This window comes from Podarcis erhardii, assembly GCF_964252035.2.
Source record: "Podarcis erhardii genome assembly, chromosome: 16".
Lineage (NCBI taxonomy): Eukaryota > Metazoa > Chordata > Lepidosauria > Squamata > Lacertidae > Podarcis > Podarcis erhardii.
Window position 1 is genome coordinate 34665578 of NC_138514.1, and position 23140 is coordinate 34688717.

Genomic DNA, 23140 nt, shown 5'->3' on the forward strand with positions numbered 1-23140 from the left:
TGGAAGCAATTGTCGCTAGCTATTATTCCTTCAGCCTGTAATGCAGTGGAGTGATAAAAAAGAAAAGAAGGATTGACTCTTATGGAGTAAAGAGCCAGAGAAAGGCGCTATATTATGCATGAGCCATAACGTTTTGTCCTGCATAAGCAAATCTAATGTACTTAACCCGGCTTGTGCGCTAGCAGATCACATCTGCACATTTTTTCGTGCTGACACTCCAATACATAAAACAAGTCTTCCACAGGGCTCGCTCAATTATTTTCCATGTCCATTTCGACACTACCCACCTCTTCCATCAGAGGGGCAGAGTACATGCTTTCCATGTACGAGGTCCTAAGTTCAATCTCTGGTACCTTTCAGTTAAAGGTGATGGGGACGATCCTCTGCCAGAGACCAGACAGCCATTGCCAGTTAGAATAGACAAAACTGGGCTAGATGGATGGATAGTCTGAACTGGAATAAGGTAGTCAATTACAGACGTTTAGATCACTTCTGGAGTTCAGTTTCAAGTCAAGGCCTGATACTCAATTATTTTTCAATAATTTCCATACATCTAGAATACTGCATGTTTCAACAAGGTCAGCCAGTCTGGCCCATGATGTTGGCCTCTGTAAAGGGCAATGACTTCTATCCAGTGAATTATTTGGCCCTTGTTGATGTCACCACCCCCTATTACATTTCCATGACCAAAGATGCAAAGTGAGCCCAAAATGGCCTTTAAAAATTGATAAGGGCTTTATGGAGCTTCTAGACTTATGTATCGGTTTCATCTGGCTCTGTCAAAATGCTAGTCAATTTCCCGCTCTTGTCTGATTTATTGCTGCCGCACACCATATTTGCATCACTCTCCTCATCTGACAGTTCTGTCAGGGCCAGGCTCCACTCTTGGTTAGTACTGACTCAATGAATTTTAGCTCCCCTCCAGTCCACTTTCTGGACCTACAGTCAGCTCTTTCTAGGAGCAATCTCCACGCTGTTTAGTTAGCTCCTGGTTCACTTATAGCCCCAAGGCTTTGGGAGAATTGGATATAAGCCACCATTTTGCTTGCATGCAGGCCATCCATGCCCCTATACTGAGACCAAGCAAAACCCAGAATGGTTTCCAACTGGAAAACTGGGAATTAAATATTCAGTAAAGTTCATTGAAGAATTGGCAACACTCCTTTCATTTACTAGCAAATTGGGGAGTGGGGAGTTGAGTAATCTGGGGTTGATTCTTTTCCATCAGTCCAGGGGGGAAAGTATATGATGTTCTGTCTCCTAGCCTACGGCAAAGTGGCTGTATTAAAGCTGATGCCAGATTCTGGGTGGCTTTTGGGAAAATTAGACCAAGGGTGCTATGAAAACTGTGGAAATATTGGCGATAGGGTGCACTTTCGCATGCAACTGGCTAGCTCAGAGGCAGCTCATGTAATGGTGACATGGTCAGGCGTTGCCAACGCCCAATATATGTAACAGACTTCAAGGGACTCTCTCCGCATGAACCTAGCCATGTTGGAGGCAGCTTAGCTAGGTCCCATGTAAAATGAGAATAAAGATGATTACACTGGTTGTTGGTGAACTAGGGCAGCAGTAATGGACCTGTTTCAGCCAGTGGGCTGCATTCTCCCATAAGCAATCTTAGGAGGGCCACTTGCCAAGGATGGGCAAGGACAGAGGCCAAAGTGGCTGGGGCAATTGATGTGACACTTACCTTTTCCCAGCCACACAAAAGCCAGAGGTTTCTTAACTCCCACCCCTCCATCGGGGCAAGCAAGCAGTATTATCGTAGTTCAAAGACATATCCCAGCCAGGCAAAAACACTTGAGGAGGGTGTGTGGCTGGGCTGGAGAAGAGTGTGGCTTGGGTGATAGGCGTGGTTGGAGAAGAGCCCTGAGGGCCAGATAGAGAGGCCTGGAGGGCTGCATTCAGTCACCGGGCCTGAGGCTTCCCACCTCTGAACTAAAAGGCAGATAAGTCTAATAGATCACACGGCCTCAATACGACACACAGGAGTCCATACTGCCTCCCTCTCCTCTAAGCAACACATTGTGCTTTCTCTTGTCCTCATCTGTCAACTGACTGACTGCTCTGAACACTAATTTTGCGCAGCAATTAGCTCACCACTTCCAAGTTCCCCTCCTCGGTGCCTGAACATGTCTTTGCTTTTCAGCAGACACTGCTCTCTTTTATTGGCTTAAGAGCAACTTAGCGGTGACTCATCTTTGCATGAAAGACAGATGTCATCTCCAGTTTGGTTAAGCATTAACCTTGCTCTTTGGTAGCAGCCAGTGTTCCCTACCCACTCAATGCCTTTCTAACACACACACACAAAATCAAACACATCATTCACTGTGACCTTAGTCAAAGAGGCTGATGAAAGTAAACACCTGCGCTAAGCCGTAGCTGGAGAGGTATTTGATCTCAAGCTTTGCTCTTCATTTGAACTAGGACGCTCTTTGACAAGGCAACCAGCCTCTCCCAGGGTGGTGCATGTGCCTCCCCGACTCCTGTTGTTAGCACTAAAATACTTAAATCTCCTATTGTGAATCCTATCAATAATCGCGTTTGGGCTCCTTTTAAAAAACATCTATCTTATCGTGTACTGTCTTTTAGCCTGTGAGCTCATACCTGCTCTAATCCTCTGAAGATGAATGACATACAAGTTCTAATGCCGCCAGATCCTGTTACTAACAATTACCAGTTTTTCCTCCGTATTTTCACAGCACTTAAGGACACAAGGAAGGGAAAGGAGGGGAGGGTTTTCTTCAAAAAGAAGAGATCAATAGCAGTTCAGAGCCAACGATGTTGTATTTTGTTGGATTAAAAGTGTTTAGCCATGATCTCTTCCAGCAAGACATGAAGTGTTGCATCAATGAAAATATACAGTAGTCACACCAAACAAAACACACCGAAAGGGCAAAGGAAACAATGGGAGGATTACCTTTAACCAACACATTAAAGCATGTACATAAAGGGTTGGCAGCAGCCGGGGGAGGAAACTCAGCAAGTCAGATCCTGTGTGTCTCCGCCCCCTCCCCCTCCCCCAAAATACATGTTCAATGTCTCAATATTTAAAAGAGTTTTCTTCGAATCAGTACGATTTCTAAATTGTGGAGTATTTCTAGATAGCCTCAAAAAGACACAACAGAGCAAGCTCTGTGAAATTGTGTGGCCATTTCCCTCCAACCACCAGTCCTTTCTGCAAACGAACATAGTTGGATTTATTTACATAATGTATATCAAATATCTTGGATATAAACTTACGTTCCCAGAGCGGCTAATGAAGTAGCAAGATACAATAAAAGTAAACATAAAATGAGAAGCAAAAGCAAGGCGTACAACCTAACATAACAAACTAAAAACAATGGTTTGAACCTGGCTATTCCCCACCCACCTCCCGACTATAGTTTAAACAAAGCCACAATATTGAGTTTGGATCCCATGGGGAAATGTAGTTAAGTTTTAAAATGATGCTCTTTTTATTGCTGTTTTCATTTGGGTTTCGCTTTTTATTTAATCTTCTGCTCAGGTTAGCTTGGTGCAGATGTAACAGGAAATGATGGTTTCCTGCTATAAGAGCGAACTTTCTGTTCACATAGGAATCTGCCTCATCCCAAGTAAGGCCATTGGTCCATCTCGCTTGCTACTGCCTGCACTGATGGCCAGTGGCTCTCCATAGTTTCACACAGGGAGCGTTCCCATCCCTCCCTGGTGATGCCAGGGATTGAATCGGAGACCTTCTGCATTCCAAGGAGATTCCCTGCCACTGAGCTAGGTCTCTCCATCCCTCCCTTGTCCTGGTGGAGACTGAAAGCTTCCGCTCTTTAGCTTATTTATCTGGACGCAGGCAATCAAGGCAGTTTACAAATAAAAATAGGAATCTGCTTAACAAGTCACCAACAAGTACAAGGGGAATATATGAATTTTAAAATAATAATAATAATAATAATAATAATAATAATAATAATAATAATAATAGACCCCGTTCCAGCCAAATAGGGTTCATTCTAGAGGTGAGTGAGCATTTTAGAGAGCAACTTTAACCATAGAGGGTAACTATATTAAACTACATTCTCCTCCAAAGCACAGGAGGCAAATTAATATCCAATTCACATCAGACTACCCGGCATAAAACACAGTTAATAGGAATATGTGGTGGAATAAAAAAATAAAATAAAACCGAGGAGCAGACAACTTTGGTATGCTAACAAAATTTTTACAATCCGTAGTATAGTTATTATTTTTATTATACCGTCCTGATGGATTTATTTTCTTCCTTCTCTATAAACCTCTTACATCCAAGATGGATATTAAAGGGGATATGTGAGAAATAAACTAGCCAGAAAATCCTTTTATCAATACTAGACCCCCCGGGCCAAACCCTTGCAGCCATATGGAACGGAAGCACATGCCAATAAGCTAGTGGGAAGAGTTACGCAAAGTACTTCCAAGACAAGTCTGTAAAAGAGTTTCTAGGAGTTACGGGGACACAGCTGAGTGTATGCAGCTCTTGGAGAAGAGAGATTGCTACAGGGCAGCTTTCACTGCCCTGGTAACCACCAGATGCCTTGGACTCCACCTCCCATCATTCCTGACTGTTGGCCATGCTGGCTGGAACTGATGGGAGTCCCAACAGCATTTGGAGGACACCAGATTCCCCACCCCCTGGTTTAGAAGGGGAACTTGCCCTTGAAGCTCAGAAAAGTTTTTGCTGCTAGCTATGTGTAGGCTCACTGTGGCATCACAGGTTGTTACATCAGAGCAGCTGAGCCCAATACCAGTCAGAGGGGTGGGTGATATCTTGGGCATTTGGTTACCCTCATTTGGTAACAAAGGCCCAGTGCGAAATCAAAAAGCCTTTTGTGGGACCACTAGGGAACTGCAAAGCTGACTTAACAGCTCTCTTGGCAAAAAGAAAGGCAAGATATGAAGAGATAACAGGCAGAAGAGAGGGAGGAAGACGTGGATGAGGAATCAACCCATTTCCCATCTGGGCCAAGTTTCACCCTTAAGTCCATTCTATTCCATTTCGGTGTTGATCTGAGATTATTTTGAAATATATGTCTTTGAAAAACAAAAGCACTGCACACACTCTCAAAATATGTGTCTTTAAATGTATTTTGATTTTTTTAGCCAAGAACATCACCAGAAAATTTGGGAAGTTGTAGACAATAAAGTTCAAGTCTAAACCTTTATCCCATGTGGTGTTCATCAGGCACGATCATACTGGAATTAGCCAAGAACTAATTCCTCTATTTGAGGAATTGGGGTCTACCATTCTAATGGGGCCTCAGCTAGCATGGCAATTAGCTTTCATATGTAGCAAATATAAGATTGGTGTTAAGGAAGTGCCAGCACACAATCTCATTAGGAAGAAGAACAATAATTGGAAGCTGAGTGAGTGAAGGTGTACGAATATCTACACTTCAAAACTTAATCTGGTTTAATATTCTTTTCCTCTCATCGTACCCCTAACTGTGGGTCTCCAGATGCTACTGGACTACAAAAAAGAAATGGGGGAGAGATTTGGTTCAGTCCATGTTTTAATTAAAACCAGCATCATTGGCACTTCCCAAAATAATATCCAAACCCAAACGCAGCTATGCTTCAAATTTCACACCTTGCTGTATATTGTGATTGTCACGCTCCTGTATAGGCTAGGGTCCCTTATTCAGAAGGTCTAAGGCTCTCATCAAAGTACTCACCGGCACAGGCAGGGTAGTGCGGAAGCAATGCAGTCCAAACAAAGCGCAGGTGGTCAGTCTAGGTCCAAACATGATCCAGAAGCAATTGCCAGGAAACAGCCTAGGTGGGAACACTAGGATCAGGAACAAAGATCTACAGAACAAGTGAATTGTGTTTTACCCCAGCTACTGGAAGGCTCAATAGGGAGACATTATATGCTCCGGCCTCCTGAACCACACAGCTGCAGGTAGTAAGAGAGCTTCAGAGACTGCTTCCTTATGAGTAGACACCTTTTACATGAGCAGACCTAGAACTTCACAGACACATGCTATAATGTTGTTTTTTGGTCTGAACCCAAATCTTTTGGTGCCGGTGTTCTTGAGGACTAGGAAGTGGTTCCATGAAATTATTTTATATACGTTTTTATTGTTCTGTGACTTCAAGAATTTCCATAGGAAGTAATTTGTAGATGGAAGAAAATAAATACGAATGAACAAATATAGCTGCATGCATTCAGCGTGAGTGCAAAATTCAAAGTTGATAAGCTACAGTGTTAGGGAAATTGATCCACCTTCTCACCATACGATTCGCAATATACTTGACCAGATCATTTATGCAGAGAAAACTAAAATGTGTAAAGCTGAAGAAAAAAAAGTTTGTTCCAGTGCAATAGGAGATACTCAATTTAGGGAAATGGCAAAACACCTTAAGGATTTCACTCAACATGAGATTTATAGGGTGAGAATCATTTAATAATAAAACACCCTAGAGAGAGTTGGGAGCAGCAATTCCCAACTGGGGGTCGAAGCATGAGAATAAGAAGAATTATATTCAGATTTTTCAAAGGCGCACGATTCCTGGAGTTGCAGGGGTAGTGAAAACCAAACACTTTTCTTTCCATTAGGTTTCAGTGATAACATTCTGTGCCATTTTAATAGACTACGTATCTTGAATTACAAGAACGCACATATACATCGGCATATACAATCCCTTAGTGAGAGGGAAAGATCTCAGTTATTCGCAGGGCACTCAATACCATTACATAATAGCCCTTTCCAAACAAGCAAAAGGAGGCAAAGTTTTTAGCTGGGGATTTAGTCACACTTCATCAGGATCGCGTTTACACGGGGCCCAGCCAAATGCAAGTGAAAGTTTTACTGTCAGTTCACTTTGCATGTGCTATTACTAATCCACATGAAGCCTGCTGAGCTAAACCCCCAAGGTGCAATCAGTGTTAAAATGTTGTGAAGAGAGTGTTTAAAGTTGAGGTTAAATGCATTTGCCAAGGTATGGATTTTGTCCAATGACAAGCTGAAAGTGAAACGGGCAGAGGTTGGGGGGGGGGGCGTGTGTGTTGCTCTAACCAGATATGTGCCATAAACACGGCGGGGTTACAATGCAAAGGTTGCCTATGCACCAGATATGCTGCTGCAATCATCATTTTGTCAATATGTATGCTTCACAATGGGACGTGGGTGGCGCTGTGAGTTAAACCACAGAGCTTAGGACTTGCTGATCAGAAGGTTGGCGGTTTGAATCCCCGTGACGGGGTGAGCTCCTGTAGCTCAGTCCCTGCTCCTGCCAACCTAGCAGTTCAAAAGCACATCAAAGTGCAAGTAGATAAATAGGTACCGCTCCGGCGGGAAGGTAAATGGCATTTCCATGTGCTGCTCTGGTTCACCAGAAGTGGCTTAGTCATGCTGGCCACATGACCCGGAAGCTGTACGCTGGCTCCCTTGGCCAGTAAAGCGAGATGAGCGCTGCAACCCCAGAGTCAGCCACGACTGGACCTAATGGTCAGGGGTCCCTTTACCTTTTTATGCTTCACAATTGTCAGCTAGCAGTCCGGCTACTGAGTCATACAGTAGACAAAACGGACACTGGCAATTTTGGAAGAGAAATCACTCCCATGAGAGGCTTCAAAAGAGGATCATACAAACTCAGGGAGTATCAATGACTGCTGATGTTCTACCTTCACTGTTAGAGACAGTATGCCTCTGAACGCCAGTTTCTGGAAAGCGCAGGAGGAAGGTGGTGAAGGAGCATCTCCATCCCCATCGTTCATTCTGGACACTGAGGTCCAGCGCCAAGGGCCTTCTGGTGGTTCCCTCCCTGCGAGAAGTGAGGTTACAGGGAAGCAGGCAGAGGGCCTTCTCGGTAGTGGCGCCCGCCCTGTGGAATGCCCTCCCATCAGATGTCAAGGAAATAAACAACTATCTGACTTTTAGAAGACACCTGAAAGCAGCCCTGTTTGGGGAAATTTTTAATGTTTGATCTTTTATCATGCTTTTAATATTCAGAGTGGCTGGTAAGATCTTACTAATAATCTCCTTTTAGTGTGCTATTTATTATTCTTATTCTTATTCTTATTCTTATGCTCAGGTCCTGCTTGTGGGCTTCATATGGTTATCTATGGCATCTTTTTAACTGCACTGGTTCAGTACTGGCATGTTTGCCGCCTTGGGCTCCTTTGAAGGAAGTTGTGGGATATAAATTTAACAAATAATGCAGTTGGCTGATGTTACAGCAGGATCCTGGGCTAGAGGGGCCACGGGCCACTTAATGGTACTGCAACTCTACCATGAGCTTTGCAAAATCTGCAGTAAAGCACACGGTTTCTGTTTGCAGATAACCTCCCCAGGACTTAAGATCTTCCCCAGAGGCCCTTCTCAGAGTGCTCCCTCCGCTGTTAGCTTACAGGAGTGGTAGCCCCTCCATGGGGTATATTCCCCCTGAGGAAGCTCACCTGGCTGCCCTCTGTACAATCTTTTTGGAGCCACTAAAAAAATATTTCTCCCCTACCCCCTTCAATAGTTTTAACAGTAGAACAAGTTCATTTAGGGTTTTACAATGAACATCCACTTCTCCCTAGCTGGTGTTTTCTTAACGGCCGTTGTATTGGGGTTGCTGATTTTCTTTCTGTGGCATGAGGAATTTTCTTCAATTTATATCACAGAGGAGTTGGTTGTTTAACGTTTTTGGGACGCGACTATGCTTGTCAGTTTTTGTATTTGTGATTCTGTTACGTTTTCGTAAGTCGCGTTGTGGCTCCAATGTGAGAGGTGCACAAATCCAATAAAAAGTAATAAATTGAAACACATAACCTCTGCCCCTGTGGGTCCAGAGTGTTGCCGTCCCTCTGAAAGTTCCCACCCCATTCATCCAAAAATGCAATTTCGAAGCAAATGTGGCAAGTTCCAGCTTGAGCAAAACCAACCGACCTAAGGAGTTTGAGGTACCTGAGAAATGTGTGTAATTTATCCAGGGGTTCCAAACAGCAGTAGCTGGAGTAGGCCTACACTGTGAGATTGTTCTGAATAGGTAGAACCAGCTCTAAGACCGAACACTATTATTTACAGCAGGCTTCTTCAACCTCAGCCCTCCAGATGTTTTGAGACTACAACTCCCATCATCCCTAGCTAGCAGGACCAGTGGTCAGGGATCATGGGAATTGTAGTCTCAAAACATCTGGAGGGCCGAGGTTGAGGAAGCCTGATTTACAGTATTTATTTTACATATTGTTATCCTGCCTGCCTTTCAGACAATCACTGTCCCCCAAAGTGGAGTGCATCAATTTTTTAAAATGTCATTTCTTTGGCTGATGGATGGGACTATACTGCCCCCCCCCAGTCCCAGAGCAACAGACACCTAGAACCTAGCATTGTTTCAGGCAGGGAGGGAAAATACAAGCTCCTGTGTCTGCTCTGCTCTTTCCCTGGCTGGTGCATGGGGCCCCGCTGGGTCTCTCACTTGCCCTGAATTAGTCATGGGAGGAAAGGGGTGCAGACTTCCAATGGTCCCAAGTCCCTTTTGCTGATGGCAGACGTCAGCGCATGCAATCCTGGGTGAAATTGTTGAACTGTCCAGGCTTCATAGAGCCAAATTCAAATCCTCATTCAGCCTTGAAGCTTACTGAGTGACCCTGGACTAAGTCACTCTCTTGCTCTCTTCTTGAGAATATAAAACATCCAGATTTTAAGAGTTTGTTTGCATTTAGAGCTGACTTTATGCAAGCGTGAGTTACATGGCTCAGACATTTAATGTCTATTATTCATTCCTGCAAATGCGGGCACTCAGGAGAGCAAGTCTGCATGATTAATCTGTGGCTCATGCGAGTCTTGTGCTCTCTTGTCCACACCTGTGCAGGTGGGGTCAGTTTTCTCTCTGAAGATCTACCTTTTCTTCAAGAACAACTTAAACAAGTATCATACTAAAGCTTTCAGGAAAATTTAAGTGCTCTTTAGGTTAGCAGTCTTGATAAATTCCATGCAGTCATCTAGAGAATTTTCACTTGGCAGTCCAGAACTATCAAGGTTATTTCCTTCTGAAAAATGATGTTTTGACTGGATTGGGGAAGCAGGGCGGGGGCAGAGTTTTCACTACGGCAGCATGTGGCCGTCAGAACAAGAGAGAGCCATCTGTTTGCAATTGGGCCTGGCTATTGTGGTCTAGTTTGCTGGTAACAGTTTGCATACTAAGCTTAGTAAAGTACACATTTAAAAAAATAAAGGAAATATAATCAGAAAGAGGTAATGTTACTGTAATTTTAATTTACTCTGGAGGAATAAAGGTCAAAATTTCAAATCTATTTCACTATGATGGGTTGACATGGTGTAGTGCCTGAGGCTGCAATCTTTTACACACTTACCTGATGGGTGCAAGCCCCACTGAAATCAATGAGCTTACTTCTGAGCAGAATTGCAGTGTAAGAGGAGAGAGGAGGTAGGGGATTTATGGGTTCAAATCTCAGTGAAGCAGCAGAACTATTAACTGAAAAAGATTTTGACGTCTCAGAAAGCACCTCTCCCATACATTGAGAGTTAATTATCATTTGAGGTATGACAAAGTATAATACGAATAAAACAAAGTTTGTGATTGGGGAAACAATAAATATATCAGCATCAATTTACCTGGCTCACCCTGTAGAACTTTCCAAGGTTTGTTCTATACAGGCTCAGAACAGCCAGGAGGGTCTGCACGGAGACTGCAAAGAAAAAAAATGCTTAATTTAGATGACTTAAATCCCTAGGTGAAGAAGTTGAATGTTCCAGGCTTACAGACCCAGTTCGAATCCTCATTCAGCCATGAAGCTAATTCACTGAGCAAGTCACATTTTCTCTCTTCCACTGTGTGGTTTTAACTAATCTTTATGTTTGTTATATTGCTGAGTTACCTGTACAGGCAATCCTCGTTTTGCACAGAGAGCTCCATTCTGGACCCCAACACGCGTTGGCAGAGCACACCTGAGCCCACTCTGCCCTTTTACATTATGTCTTTATGATGTTTGGGGCCTATTTCTGGGTTCGGTTTTGATCACGTCATTCAGACGTGCCTAAACCCGGAGTTGCTTGTACAGTGGTACCTCAGGTTACAGACACTTCAGGTTACAGACTCCGCTAACCCAGAAATATTACCTCGGGTTAAGAACTTTGCTTCAGGATGAGAACAGAAATCATGTGGCGGTGGCGCAACGGCAGTAGGAGGCCCCATTAGCTAAAGTGGTACCTCAGATTAAGAACAGTTTCAGGTTAAGAACAGACCTCCAGAACGAATTAAGTTCTTAACCTGAGGTAGCACTGTACATTACTTAGAGACAGTCAGAATTAAGTGGTATATAAATGGACAAGCTGACTGACTACTTATTAAGCCGGACAGGAGGAAAAGACTATACAATGCCCTGAGCGCCTTGGGAGAAAGGTGGGGTGGAATGGGAATTAATTTTTTTATTTATTGGATTTACATACCACCCTTCATCAAAAGATCTTGGGGCAGTTCACGAGGAAAAAAACCCAAGATAAAAGCACAAATAAATATATTACGTGTACTAATAAATATATTACAGTAGTAGAGAATTGGCTGTAAAGCTGTCGAGTAATGCCAAACGAATAATTCCTTTGATATTGTCAGCAAGGTTTACAAAAGCAGAGGAGGGGAAACTCAGTTATGGATTTACTACGTGGACTTAGGATGAAGGGAGGCTGCAGATCTTCAGGTGTTGGACTGCAACTCCCAGCATCCCCAACCACTGACCATGCTGGCTGAGGCTGCTGGGAGCTAACAGCCAACACCATCTGGAGAGCTACAGGTTTCCCAACAACTCTTATCTCCAACTCTTCATCTGCACTGTGACCTACCTAGCAGGGCTGTTGTAAGGATCAGTAAGAATGTCATGTGAAACATCTGAAGACTCAGGGAAGCATTCCATTCTATTATTATTATTATTATTATTATTATTATTATTATTATTAACAAAATGAAAAGCCACTGAAGTGCAGTTCTGCTGCTGTACATAAACTTCTGAGAAGGTCAAATTTCCCCCACCAATAAAAGTGGCTCTAACATTAGTTTTTTGTTAAGAAACCTCCAATAACTGTTGAAACTAGGAATGGTTTTAAAAAAGCATTTGCAGGCAACTGCTTAGAAAAAACACCAAAGCTCTTTTTGCACATGGAATGAACATTATATTGGACTCATCCAACAAGCTCCAATATGAAATCTCCTCTCATGCTAAATAAGCACCTGGGCTGAGAGAATGATTCGGGGAATCCAGAGTTGAAGCCTGAGCGCCATTAATAATTATTGGATTAGTTGTTTTTTTAATCTAGCTCATTGTTTCTTTTTCTACATATACAAAGTGATCCATTAAAAGATTTTCTAAAAGCCTTTTAAGACAACTAGGGGTGCAAAGAAATCTGGTTCAGTTTGCATTTAAAGGCAAACCTGATAAATTCACACTTTATGAAGCTGTATGCAAAACGAACTACAGCTATATTTTGAAACTCACTTTTCTCTGAATTTTGCAACACTGTTCTCCAAACAAGCAACATGTATACAAAAATGCAAATACTAGAGTGAAGTGTGCATAAAATGCATATAAAAGTGAATCTAACATGCAAAATACATTATATTAGGGGGAATCGCTGCAAAAATATATGTATTTGGAGAAATGTTCATCAGGCTTTTTTTTTAATGATAGCAATAATCACAAACTGGTGGGGAAATGTGGGGAAATGAACTGACTGGAGAGAACAAGAAACTGATAAATTTGCCCATCCTGAAACACATTGCACTGCCTCATTTTAACACAGTTGAACGGCTTCAGGTAATGTTGCCACAAGATGATCAAATAGAATGCAAAAGAAGGGCAGATAAAGAGTGCAGGTTTTCCCCGCCCTTGGAGTCATCACATAGGCCAGCACATTGTTTGTGTGTGTGTTTGTGTGTGTGTATCTATCTCTACACAGAAACGATTAACTAAGAGGAACTTTGCCAGATGCTTGGGAACGTAACTTGCTCTTCAATTATATTTACTCAGCATCGACTCAAAACGAAGTGCACTGTTAGCAAGACAGGAAAACCTTTTAAGATTACTGTCTGATAAGGGCATGCGTAAGCTACGTAGTAAATCTTAACAGTGATGGGGGGAGAGAGAAAAAGGAAGTTATTAAGCCTACTGTGCAAGGAATCACATAGTCACCGTATCATGATGGAAAGTTTCTAAACTAAAACATCTGATCTGTCGGTTTCTTCAGGGACATGGCTGAATGTAAACATACCCAAAGCAGATTTATTAGTCTGTGGATAGTCCTCATTATTTGAAATGCATGTACACGCACACACACCTAATAGCTATCAGAAATACTTCATTTCTAGAAGTAGTGATTTTTGACCTGGAAGACTTTCCCCAAATCCAGATGTGCGGTGGTTGGTGGCAGTTGCTCAGCAGTGAATCAAAGGTATTTTGTCTATGCTTAAAACCATTATTTTCTTTTATTGCTGCTTCACATGTGCTCCTGGGCTGTGTGGGTTTAGGTTTAAAAGTTTCAGATCCAACTGAACTTTAGCCATTAGTATACTGCCCAAAACATTAAGAAAAATATTGATGCCAAAGTAGCCATTAGCCAAATGTTTCTTGCCAAGGACAGCAGCTGTGAGTCTACAGTCTCCCTCTATAATGTATAGTACAACTTGCCTGCTTCCTTTTGTCATCGTAAGCCACAGGTCAGTGGTAAAGAACACCTGCTTGGCATGTAGAAGGAACCAGGTTCAATTGCTGGGATCTCCAGCTAGATTTGGGCAAAACCTTGGAGAACCACTTCTGAGTTAGTGCAGTCTACTATTCTTTCATTCTTCCAGACCCGGGACTCACCTTTAACCAAAACCTGCAAGTGCCGCAACCCCAGAGTCGTCCACGACTGGACCTAATGGTCAGGGGTCCCTTTACCTTTACCGTAATTTTACTGTGATTATTTTGCGTGCACAAACCACAGAAGTTCCAGGAAGATGTTGACAAACATTAGAAAGCAACTAAGCATGTTCCCTTGCCAACCGTATAGTAAAAGCTATGGTTTTCCCAGTAATGATGTATGGAAGTGAGAGCTGGACCATAAAGAAGGCTGATCACCAAATAATTGATGCTTTTCAGTTATGGTGCTGGAGGAGACTCTTGAGAGTCCCATGGACTGCAAGAAGATCAAACCTATCCATTCTTAAGGAAATCAGCCCTGAGTGCTCACTGGAAGGACAGATCCTGAAGCTGAGGCTCCAAGATTTTGGCCACCTCATGAGAAGAGAAGACTCCCTGGAAAAGACCCTGATGTTGGGAAAGATGGAGGGCACAAGGAGAAAGGGACGAGAGAGGATGAGATGGCTGGACAGTGTTCTTGAAGCTACCAGCATGAGTTTGACCAAACTGCGGGAGGCAGTGGAAGACAGGAGTGCCTGGTGTGCTCTGGTCCAGGGGGTCACGAAGAGTCGGACACAACTAAATGACTAAACAACAACTAAGCATGTTCCTATGAAGCTGCCTTATGCCAAGGGTTTCATATGGCAGTCTTGCCCATCTCTGCCTGGAGACCGCAGGGATTGAACTTGGAGCCTTCTGCCCCGAGCGCCTCCTTCCCCCCATTGCTGCAGAGTGGGTCACTTGTAGAGAGGGCTTTCAAAAGCAGGTTTTGACATGGTGTTGGAGCCCAGACTACCAAGTTCACCCTGTTCAGCTCTTTAGAGCCAGGCCAGGGATACCATGCATGCCAGAGCAGGGGCCGTGTCGTGATGGATGAGGCTGGGTTTAAGAACTTTGCATGAGAGATACAAAACAGAAGGCAAAGAAAGGCTGAAGTGCGGGGTAAGATTTACGATGTTCAATTATTTCCCTCACAATTCCCCCCTCCTTCTAGGGTACAAGCACATAATATATTGTACTTTCCATTACCTGGTACAAATATAAAACATATCTGAAAAACACATTTCATCCCTATAACATATTAAAACAACAAGAAAGGGGCCATGGCAGGGTTTGATAGATTAACTGTCGCCCACTGATGTTGTGCCATATTAGTTAACAGCAAATTAATATCATCGCACACATTTTATTCCCCCTTACATCTTACAAAGAAAAATTAGGCCAGAAAGCCTGCAATTCTGAAACTCCTGTATTAAATCCCCAAAAGCCGTAACAACACACAGTGGAGCAAGAGCAAACCTTGCCCATTTTGGCTACTCTGGGACATTTCCTTTAAGCCACTGTAAGCTCCGACTCAAAGCCGCAGAGACCCCCTTTTGCGATCTAGATTCTTCTTGACACGCGTGTATTTTATGAACTGGCATATTTCACTGCATTTATTCTGCATGTCCTTATTGTGATCTGAAGCCAGGGCTTTTCATCAGCACCCAATTGTTAAAATAAATCCAAACAACGCAATAGCTTTGGGGTTACGTAGTTGTAAGAAGCAGTAGATGGTTGCAATTTTCTGGTACACATGAGTAGATATAGATGAAATCGATTTCATTTGTTATGAATTAATTCACACACACACACACACACACACACACACACACACACACCAACAAACGATAGCCACATGGAACCCCCAACTCCAGACGCAGTTTGCCGCTGAATATCTATTGTTGGACAAGGTGGGCACAGGGACATAGGAAAAAGCCTTACACTGAGTCAGTCCATTGGTCTATCTGTCTTAGTGTAGACACGGACTGGCAATCGCTCTCCAGGAGTTCAGGTAGGAGTCTCTCCCAGTCCAACTGGAGATGCAGGGGATTAAATCAGTGGCCTTCTGCATGCAAAGCAGGTGCCCTGCTATGGTTTCCATGCCCTGCTCTGGGTTTCCTGGAGGTTGCCCTGGGGGGCTCCTGTCCAACAGCCTCAGGTGCAATGGTCTCCTTATGTTCATCAAAATAAAAAAAAATTCCTTCCAGTAGCACCTTAGAGACCAGCTAAGTTGGCTATTGGTATGAGCTTTTGTGTGCATGCACACTTCTTCAGGTACCAATATTTTTGTGCATGCACATGAAAGCTCATACCAATAACAAACTTAGTTGGTCTCTAAGGTGCTACTGGAAGGAATTTTTTTATTTTGTTTCAACTATGGTAGACCAATACGGCTACCTACCTATATCTAAAATTATGTTCATCAGTCCACTTTGATTTTCTCTGCAGTAGCCAGAGTCCACGATACATCATTTAAATGCACAAACCTGACCTGGCCTGTTTCCAAACAAAGAGAAGCACATGTTGTCACAAACCCTTATATACTGTTGAGAGAGACATCCTTTTTTAAAAAAGCGGGAACATTTAACTAGTTGGGATTTGCTGATGGTAATAAATACATTGTGTATCTGGGGATTCGTGACTTTAATACTTAACTCTGGGTGCTAAAAGGAAAGAAATGAAACATTTAAAACTGCTTATATATTTAAATTTACAGGTTTGTGCATTTAAATGATGTATTGCGGACTCTGGCTACTGCAGAGAAAAGCAATCACAAATTACATGCAGTGGTACCTTGGGTTACATACGCTTCAGGTTACATACGCTTCAGGTTACAGACTCTACAGCACTAACCCAGAAATAGTGCTTCAGGTTAAGAACTTTGCTTCAGGATGAGAACAGAAATCATGTTCCGGCGGCACAGCGGCAGCAGAAAGAGGCCCCATTAGCTAAAGTGGTGCTTCAGGTTAAGAACAGTTTCAGGTTAAGAACGGACCTCTGGAACGAATTAAGTACTTAACCCGAGGTACCACTGTATTTCTAAAGGAAAGGAAGACCCTAAACAGTTCTACACTGTTTGGGGGGATTTCATTTCTTATCTATCCAGTTCAGATATACAAAACTCTCTTCCTCCACCAAAATAGAAAAACCGGCTTTTATGAAGGGTTTTGCTGCTTTTATTTTTCTACATTATCTGCTCTCTATTCATTAGGAAAATACAACCTCTACTGCTGCTATGTTTAGTAATTTCAATCATGTTTCCCCCCCGTTTGTTTGTACTTTTGATTTTACAGTAATAAAAAAAAGTCATGGAAATAAATAAATACATAAATTTGGTGGTCTGGTGGTCCCATATGGTAAGGTTTTGTTTCAACTTGGGAGGGAATCAGACAAAGAGGGTTGGGAAAGGCAGATGGTGGCAGGAGGAGATGATGAGGTTAGCAAATACAATCAGCAACCAGACGTTAGCGGTTTTGACAAGTGCCATTAAAGACAGCCAAAATAAAGCTGTCGCCTAAATGCTCCATGTAGGGGAATTCAGAGGGAACCTGGAGCCCGTCAGTGCTAAATCTTTTAACCTCCACAAGAGAAGAGGAACAGTCTCCAACCATCTACAGAATAGTAGGAAAGGGGATGTCTGGTAACTATTGGTGGCGCTCCAAGGGTAGATTCACATTTTTTAAAAAACCGAAACAAAACCAAGCAATCCCAACAGTCCCCAGGTATTCATGAGGGAAAATGGGTTGTCTGACCCACGATTCCTGTATAAAAGGAATTGGCTATAAAAGGAGCAGAAATGGCTTCTTCCCATGCCTCTAAGAAGTTAGTTTGCATTTCTCTCCCTCTTCTCTCTCTTTGAGGAGGAAAACAAATATACTTGTAGGAATATTAAGTTATGCTCCAGAAGGGAAAGAATCTATCTCCAGCAAAGAAATTTCAAAGGCAGACTCCAGCATGAAATCATTGCCTCGAGTTTTAAAAGATGGTTCATTCTGTTTGAGCATAAATAGAGTCAATGGTTTTGCATTTCCCTTCAGGTGTCTGTTAACTTAGCATGCTGGGCGGGGGGGGGGGGGATATTGCATTATTGGGAATTAGTTATTGCTCAACTTCTTTTGCAGACATTTAGGCTTCCGCTGAATTGCCACAGAATGTACTTTCATTGCCACCAGCCACCTTGCTGGTGCTAAGCATCTGCTCAGGGTTTAGATGGGAGAAACCTTGGGACCACAGGGCTCGAAGGGGGTACAGCCCCCCAACCCAATATGTCAGGGGCCGAGAGTCTCGCTTGCGTCGAACAGCAGGTAGTTAGCAATGCGATTGGCAGGTGACCACAGTGAGCCTTTGACAGTGGGGCAGTGTCCCCCCACCCTCTGCTTCCTCACCTGCGTTTTGCTCTTCCACATCCTAGTGACCTCTGCCCCCCAGCACACCCTTTTTAGCATGACAACCCCCCCCCCCCAATCATTTGACCCACCACTGCAGTGGAAATTGCAAATCGGACGAAGCAGGATGATTGCTCTGGAGAGAGACTAGAGAGTGATTGGCAATGGCCGGGTTTGGCTCCCTGGCTGCTGGTTGCCGACCCCTTACAGAGCTCAGCCTCCACCTCTTAAAACTACGCAGAAAGAGGGAAAACAGTGCCTTGTCTCCACACATATACCAGCAGCTGGCAGAAGGACAATTGGGACCTACTGGTAGCTCTCCAGGTGATTTGCAGTAAATAAGCAATGATACAGAAACCCAACCATTTAGCAATGCCAGCAACAAAAAGCCTCTCCTTCCCTTAAACGAGGCTGCTGAAATCAATAAAGCTTTGGGTAAAAAAGGAAATGTGTGTGGGTTCCAGTTCTGGGTTGAGGATGTTCTCGGGGGCACCATATTCTGTTCCAATGCTAGATCCCACAGAGAAAGCAACAAGGCCGGAGGGGCAAGGCTAGGTTGAAGGTTGCTGGAGCACGGACAGGCCTGCCAAAATTGGGAGCTGGCTGAGGCCTTGTGAACATCTGTCTCCAGACTACCTCTTCCAGGCTCCACCCCCTTGTGGAGAACATCAGAGGCTCCTAGGGCAGCTCTCTGGCCTGAAGATGAAGACTGCTCCTACATTCCATAGCTTTCATCTTAGTTTGTTCCTTGCACCACCAGACTGGTGATGTGTGTAGGGAGATATCTGGTTCTTCAAAGGAAGGTGCTTGTGAAGATCTGGGCTCTGGCCCTATAAGTTCTTGGGGGCTGAGCAGTTCTTCTGGGGGGCTCCTGTCCAATAGCTTCAGGCGCAACGGTCTCCTTATGTTCATCAGTCCACTTTGAGCCTGGAACCCGACTCATCTCTCCATCTAGTGCCCCTGCAGCCTCTGACTGAGTGTCCAGGTCACTGCTAGATTCAGGGGTCAGGATAGTGCCCACTTCGCTGTTTCTCTATATTGCATTTGACTCTGATTGGTGCATCTTGGGATTGTAGTGAAAAACAAAGTAGATCCAGCAAGCCTGGCGTCTGCCCACTCCTACCGTACACCACCTTCATTCCATAATGGAGGAAAGGAAGGAGAGACACATGCTAAATAAATTTGACCCCAATTCTTTGCATTTAAAAAAATACGTCTATGTGTAAACATCCCTGGCAACTGAGAATAACACTTCATGTATCTGATGACATGGACATCTGATGGTGTCATAAAAGTCATTGCCATAACAAATCCCACTAGTCCATAGGTGGTGCTGAACTTCAGCCCCCATCAGCTGCAGCCAGCACAGCCACAAAGTGCCCTGCCATCTGAGATATGGAGGGTGGTCACAGGAGATGGGGCTTTCTCAGTAGTGGCCCCTTGTTTACGGAAGTCCCGAAGAGGTTTGCCCGGTGTTCTGATGCAGTGTAATCATATGGGGGGACCCTGTGGGGATGAGCATGATAGCTACAGCAGGGAGCCTCCTGCACTCATGAAGGTTTCCTGCGCATTTTAAGGGTGGAGCTAGCACATTCATCCCTCTGACCCCCATTTGCACAATTACTGTGCATGGTGTCAAGAGTACTTGAAAAAGTCTTTTGTGAACGTCTTTCAGGTGCCAGGCAAAACCTTTTTCTTAATTCTCCCAGGCTTTAAAAATCTGATACTTTCCATCCCATTTTGCTGAGTTTTGACACGTCTGTTACACTCCCATTTTTTTTTTAAGGTTATAGCTTTTCAGCTTGGTGTGGATTTTAGCTCCTTTTAATTGTTTCAATGCTGCTAATCAAACTGCATCTTAGTCATTGTGTTTTTAATTTGATTTGACACTTCTTGTCCATTGCTCAGAGAAGGCAAGTTACGGGGTGACTGTTAAGTGCAGTAAGTAAAACAAACTCTCCCCACTGAAGTAAGTGGAATTTCAAATTTATTGGCTTGCATGTTTCCTCTGATAGAGGAAGACTCCTTCCATTTTGTTAGGAAAGAAAATCCTAACAGGTGTATGCAAAATGTTATTTGAAGTTATTCCAAATATCTCAAGTATCTCACTAATACTGATACCAGGGTGCGGTATATTATATTATATTATATTATATTATATTATATTATATTATATTATATTATATTATATTATATTATATTATATTATATTATATTATATTATATTATATTATATTATATTATATTATATTATATTATATTATATTATATTATATTATATTATATTATATTATATTATATTATATTATATTATATTATATTATATTATATTATATTATATTATATTATATTATATTATATTATATTATATTATATTATATTATATTATATTATATTATATTATATTATATTATATTATATTATATTATATTATATTATATTATATTATATTATATTATATTATATTATATTATATTATATTATATTATATTATATTATATTATATTATATTATATTATATTATATTATATTATATTATATTATATTATATTATATTATATTATATTATATTATATTATATTATATTATATTATATTATATTATATTATATTATATTATATTATATTATATTATATTATATTATATTATATTATATTATATTATATTATATTATATTATATTATATTATATTATATTATATTATATTATATTATATTATATTATATTATATTATATTATATTATATTATATTATATTATATTATATTATATTATATTATATTATATTATATTATATTATATTATATTATATTATATTATATTATATTATATTATATTATATTATATTATATTATATTATATTATATTATATTATATTATATTATATTATATTATATTATATTATATTATATTATATTATATTATATTATATTATATTATATTATACACCGTGATCAACTCCCACCTGGGAACCAGTGTCCCCACTGTGGAAGGACATATGGATCCAGAATTGGCCCCCACACTCACTTATGGATTCATTGTTAAAATTGTGCTTATGGAAGACAATCTTACTCGGCTACGAGTGATTGCAAAAGAAAGAGAAAAGAAAGAAAGAAAGAAAGAAAGAAAGAAAGAAAGAAAGAAAGAAAGAAAGAAAAGAAAAGATAATAAATTTATACATAAACTTCAATAACTGAACTCACCAGAATAGGCAGGTGAAAAAAAGCAAATCAGGCTAAAGCAGTAAAAACATTTCAAAATGCTTGAACAAACTAATCTATTTTTTAACTAGGTACCAGAATTACAGCAATATTGGAACCTGGCAAGCTGGCAAGGGGAGGGTATTCCAAAAGCAGACAGCCACCATAGAAAATGCTCTATCCTGCATCATCACACAGTTGTCCCATTTTCACACTCTCAACAACCTTACAAGAGAGGAAGACTAGCTTAACGAACTTCACAACTGGGTGGGGGGTCTGAACTCAGATCTCTCTGGTACAACTCCAACACTTCACCCACCAAAGCCCATTGACTAGAAAAGTTATTAACTTTGGCTGGATCATACCGCAAGTTCAAATTTATTTTATTTTTTAGAGAAGGAATCTCCATCCTCTCAACTCATACTGATAAAAGAGGCCTGGGACTAGAATCATTTATTACAGTCTGCCTGATGACTTCCAAATGTTCTTGTATCGACCACTCGAAGATAGAATTTCTGTTGCAGAAATTACATCCGACTGACAAAGAAATTCAATCTCAGCAGAGTTTGGCAATGTTTCCCTCTCTGAAGCACAAGATGGTGTTTTGGAAACTACAACAGAAACATACCGCCCCGGTCTACTGTGCATATTGGACAGTTTGTCCAAAAATAAAGCAATGAAGTAACGCTTGAGGGAATACTTTTCAACAGTCAGTGAGACCTGGTGGGTTTACCTGGCGGCAGCGGCAGACAACCAAACAATGTTCTGATGAGTGCCAGGAGACTAAATCTTGAAGTCGCTACTTAAATTACCCACAGTGACTTGGATGCGTTGCCACTTTGGGGCATTGTGGGAAATTTAGATGGTGCTTCCAGACCAGGTGCCGATTAGAGTGCTGTTTGTCCAGTCAAAATCTATGCCACAAGAGTATTCAGTCCTTGAGTCCAGCTCTTCAGGGTCTCAGGCAAAAAAAGGTCATTTCCCCATCACCTGCTTTCTGATCCTTGTTTAACTGAAGATGCCAGTCATCCTAACACTGGGAACCTCTGCATGCAAAGCAAGAGCTTGATCACTGGGTGACAGTTCCTCCCGGCGATTGCTCTTGCTTATAGAGAAGCTTTGCAGCTACAAGTGCGCTACAATCAAAGTTTTAAAAAGGGCATCTCTTTCCATTCCGCCCCATATCGGTTCCACACAGCACCGTTTTCATTCTGCTGCACTTTGGATTCCACAAAAATGATGTTATTCGGCGCACTGTTCACCATGGCCAAATTTAATAATATGTTACTGTTAGGAGAGTCCACGTCATTCATTTCATTAGGGCCTGGGGGTGCTCTCATGAAGGTACTGGGGGGAAATGATGGCAAGCAAATTGAGGACTGGAGGCAGGGGAACGTTGACGATGAATACCAATCACATTCGCCTGCCTCATTATCATTCCTGTTTGCAGATGGGCATGCAAACTGACATAATTTCCAATACCATTTTCCATTTTAATTGAATTCTCCAAAATCCCTAAATACTAGTGACAGCTTCCATTCTCTAAACAAATAAAACAAGGCTGGCTCTATTCATCTTCCCTTCTACTCATTTTTAAAACTGGAGGTGCTTGGAACTGAACCTGAGACTCAGAGAAAAGAGAGTTGTCTGGCATCTATTTTAGTATGATTTAAGCACCAGGCAAATATATATTTTTTAATTTTCTCAAGCCTTTTAATCTGCTTTAGTTTATACCGCCCTGAGAACCCCTGTGATGGGGTGCCCTATAAACACTGTAAATAAAGCAAAGTAAAATAATGTGAAGGTTCCCCACACTCCACTCCAAACATGAATGCCATTCTGTGTTGAAATCACACCCTCAGCAGCTAGGAAATTTCCCAT

The 23140-nt window shown here is 41.8% G+C and overlaps 1 protein-coding gene across 1 annotated transcript in view; it reads right to left on the reverse strand.

Moving 5' to 3' along the window:
• BRIP1 (BRCA1 interacting DNA helicase 1) overlaps positions 1-23140 on the reverse strand; it is a gene marked incomplete at its 5' end in the record, with an annotated part of 82350 nt that overhangs the window by 46872 nt on the left and 12338 nt on the right. Inside the window, one exon of the mRNA XM_081844351.1 lies at positions 5688-5787. Within this exon, the coding sequence (XP_081700477.1) occupies positions 5688-5787 (100 nt within the window). The remainder of the gene's footprint in view (positions 1-5687; positions 5788-23140) is intronic.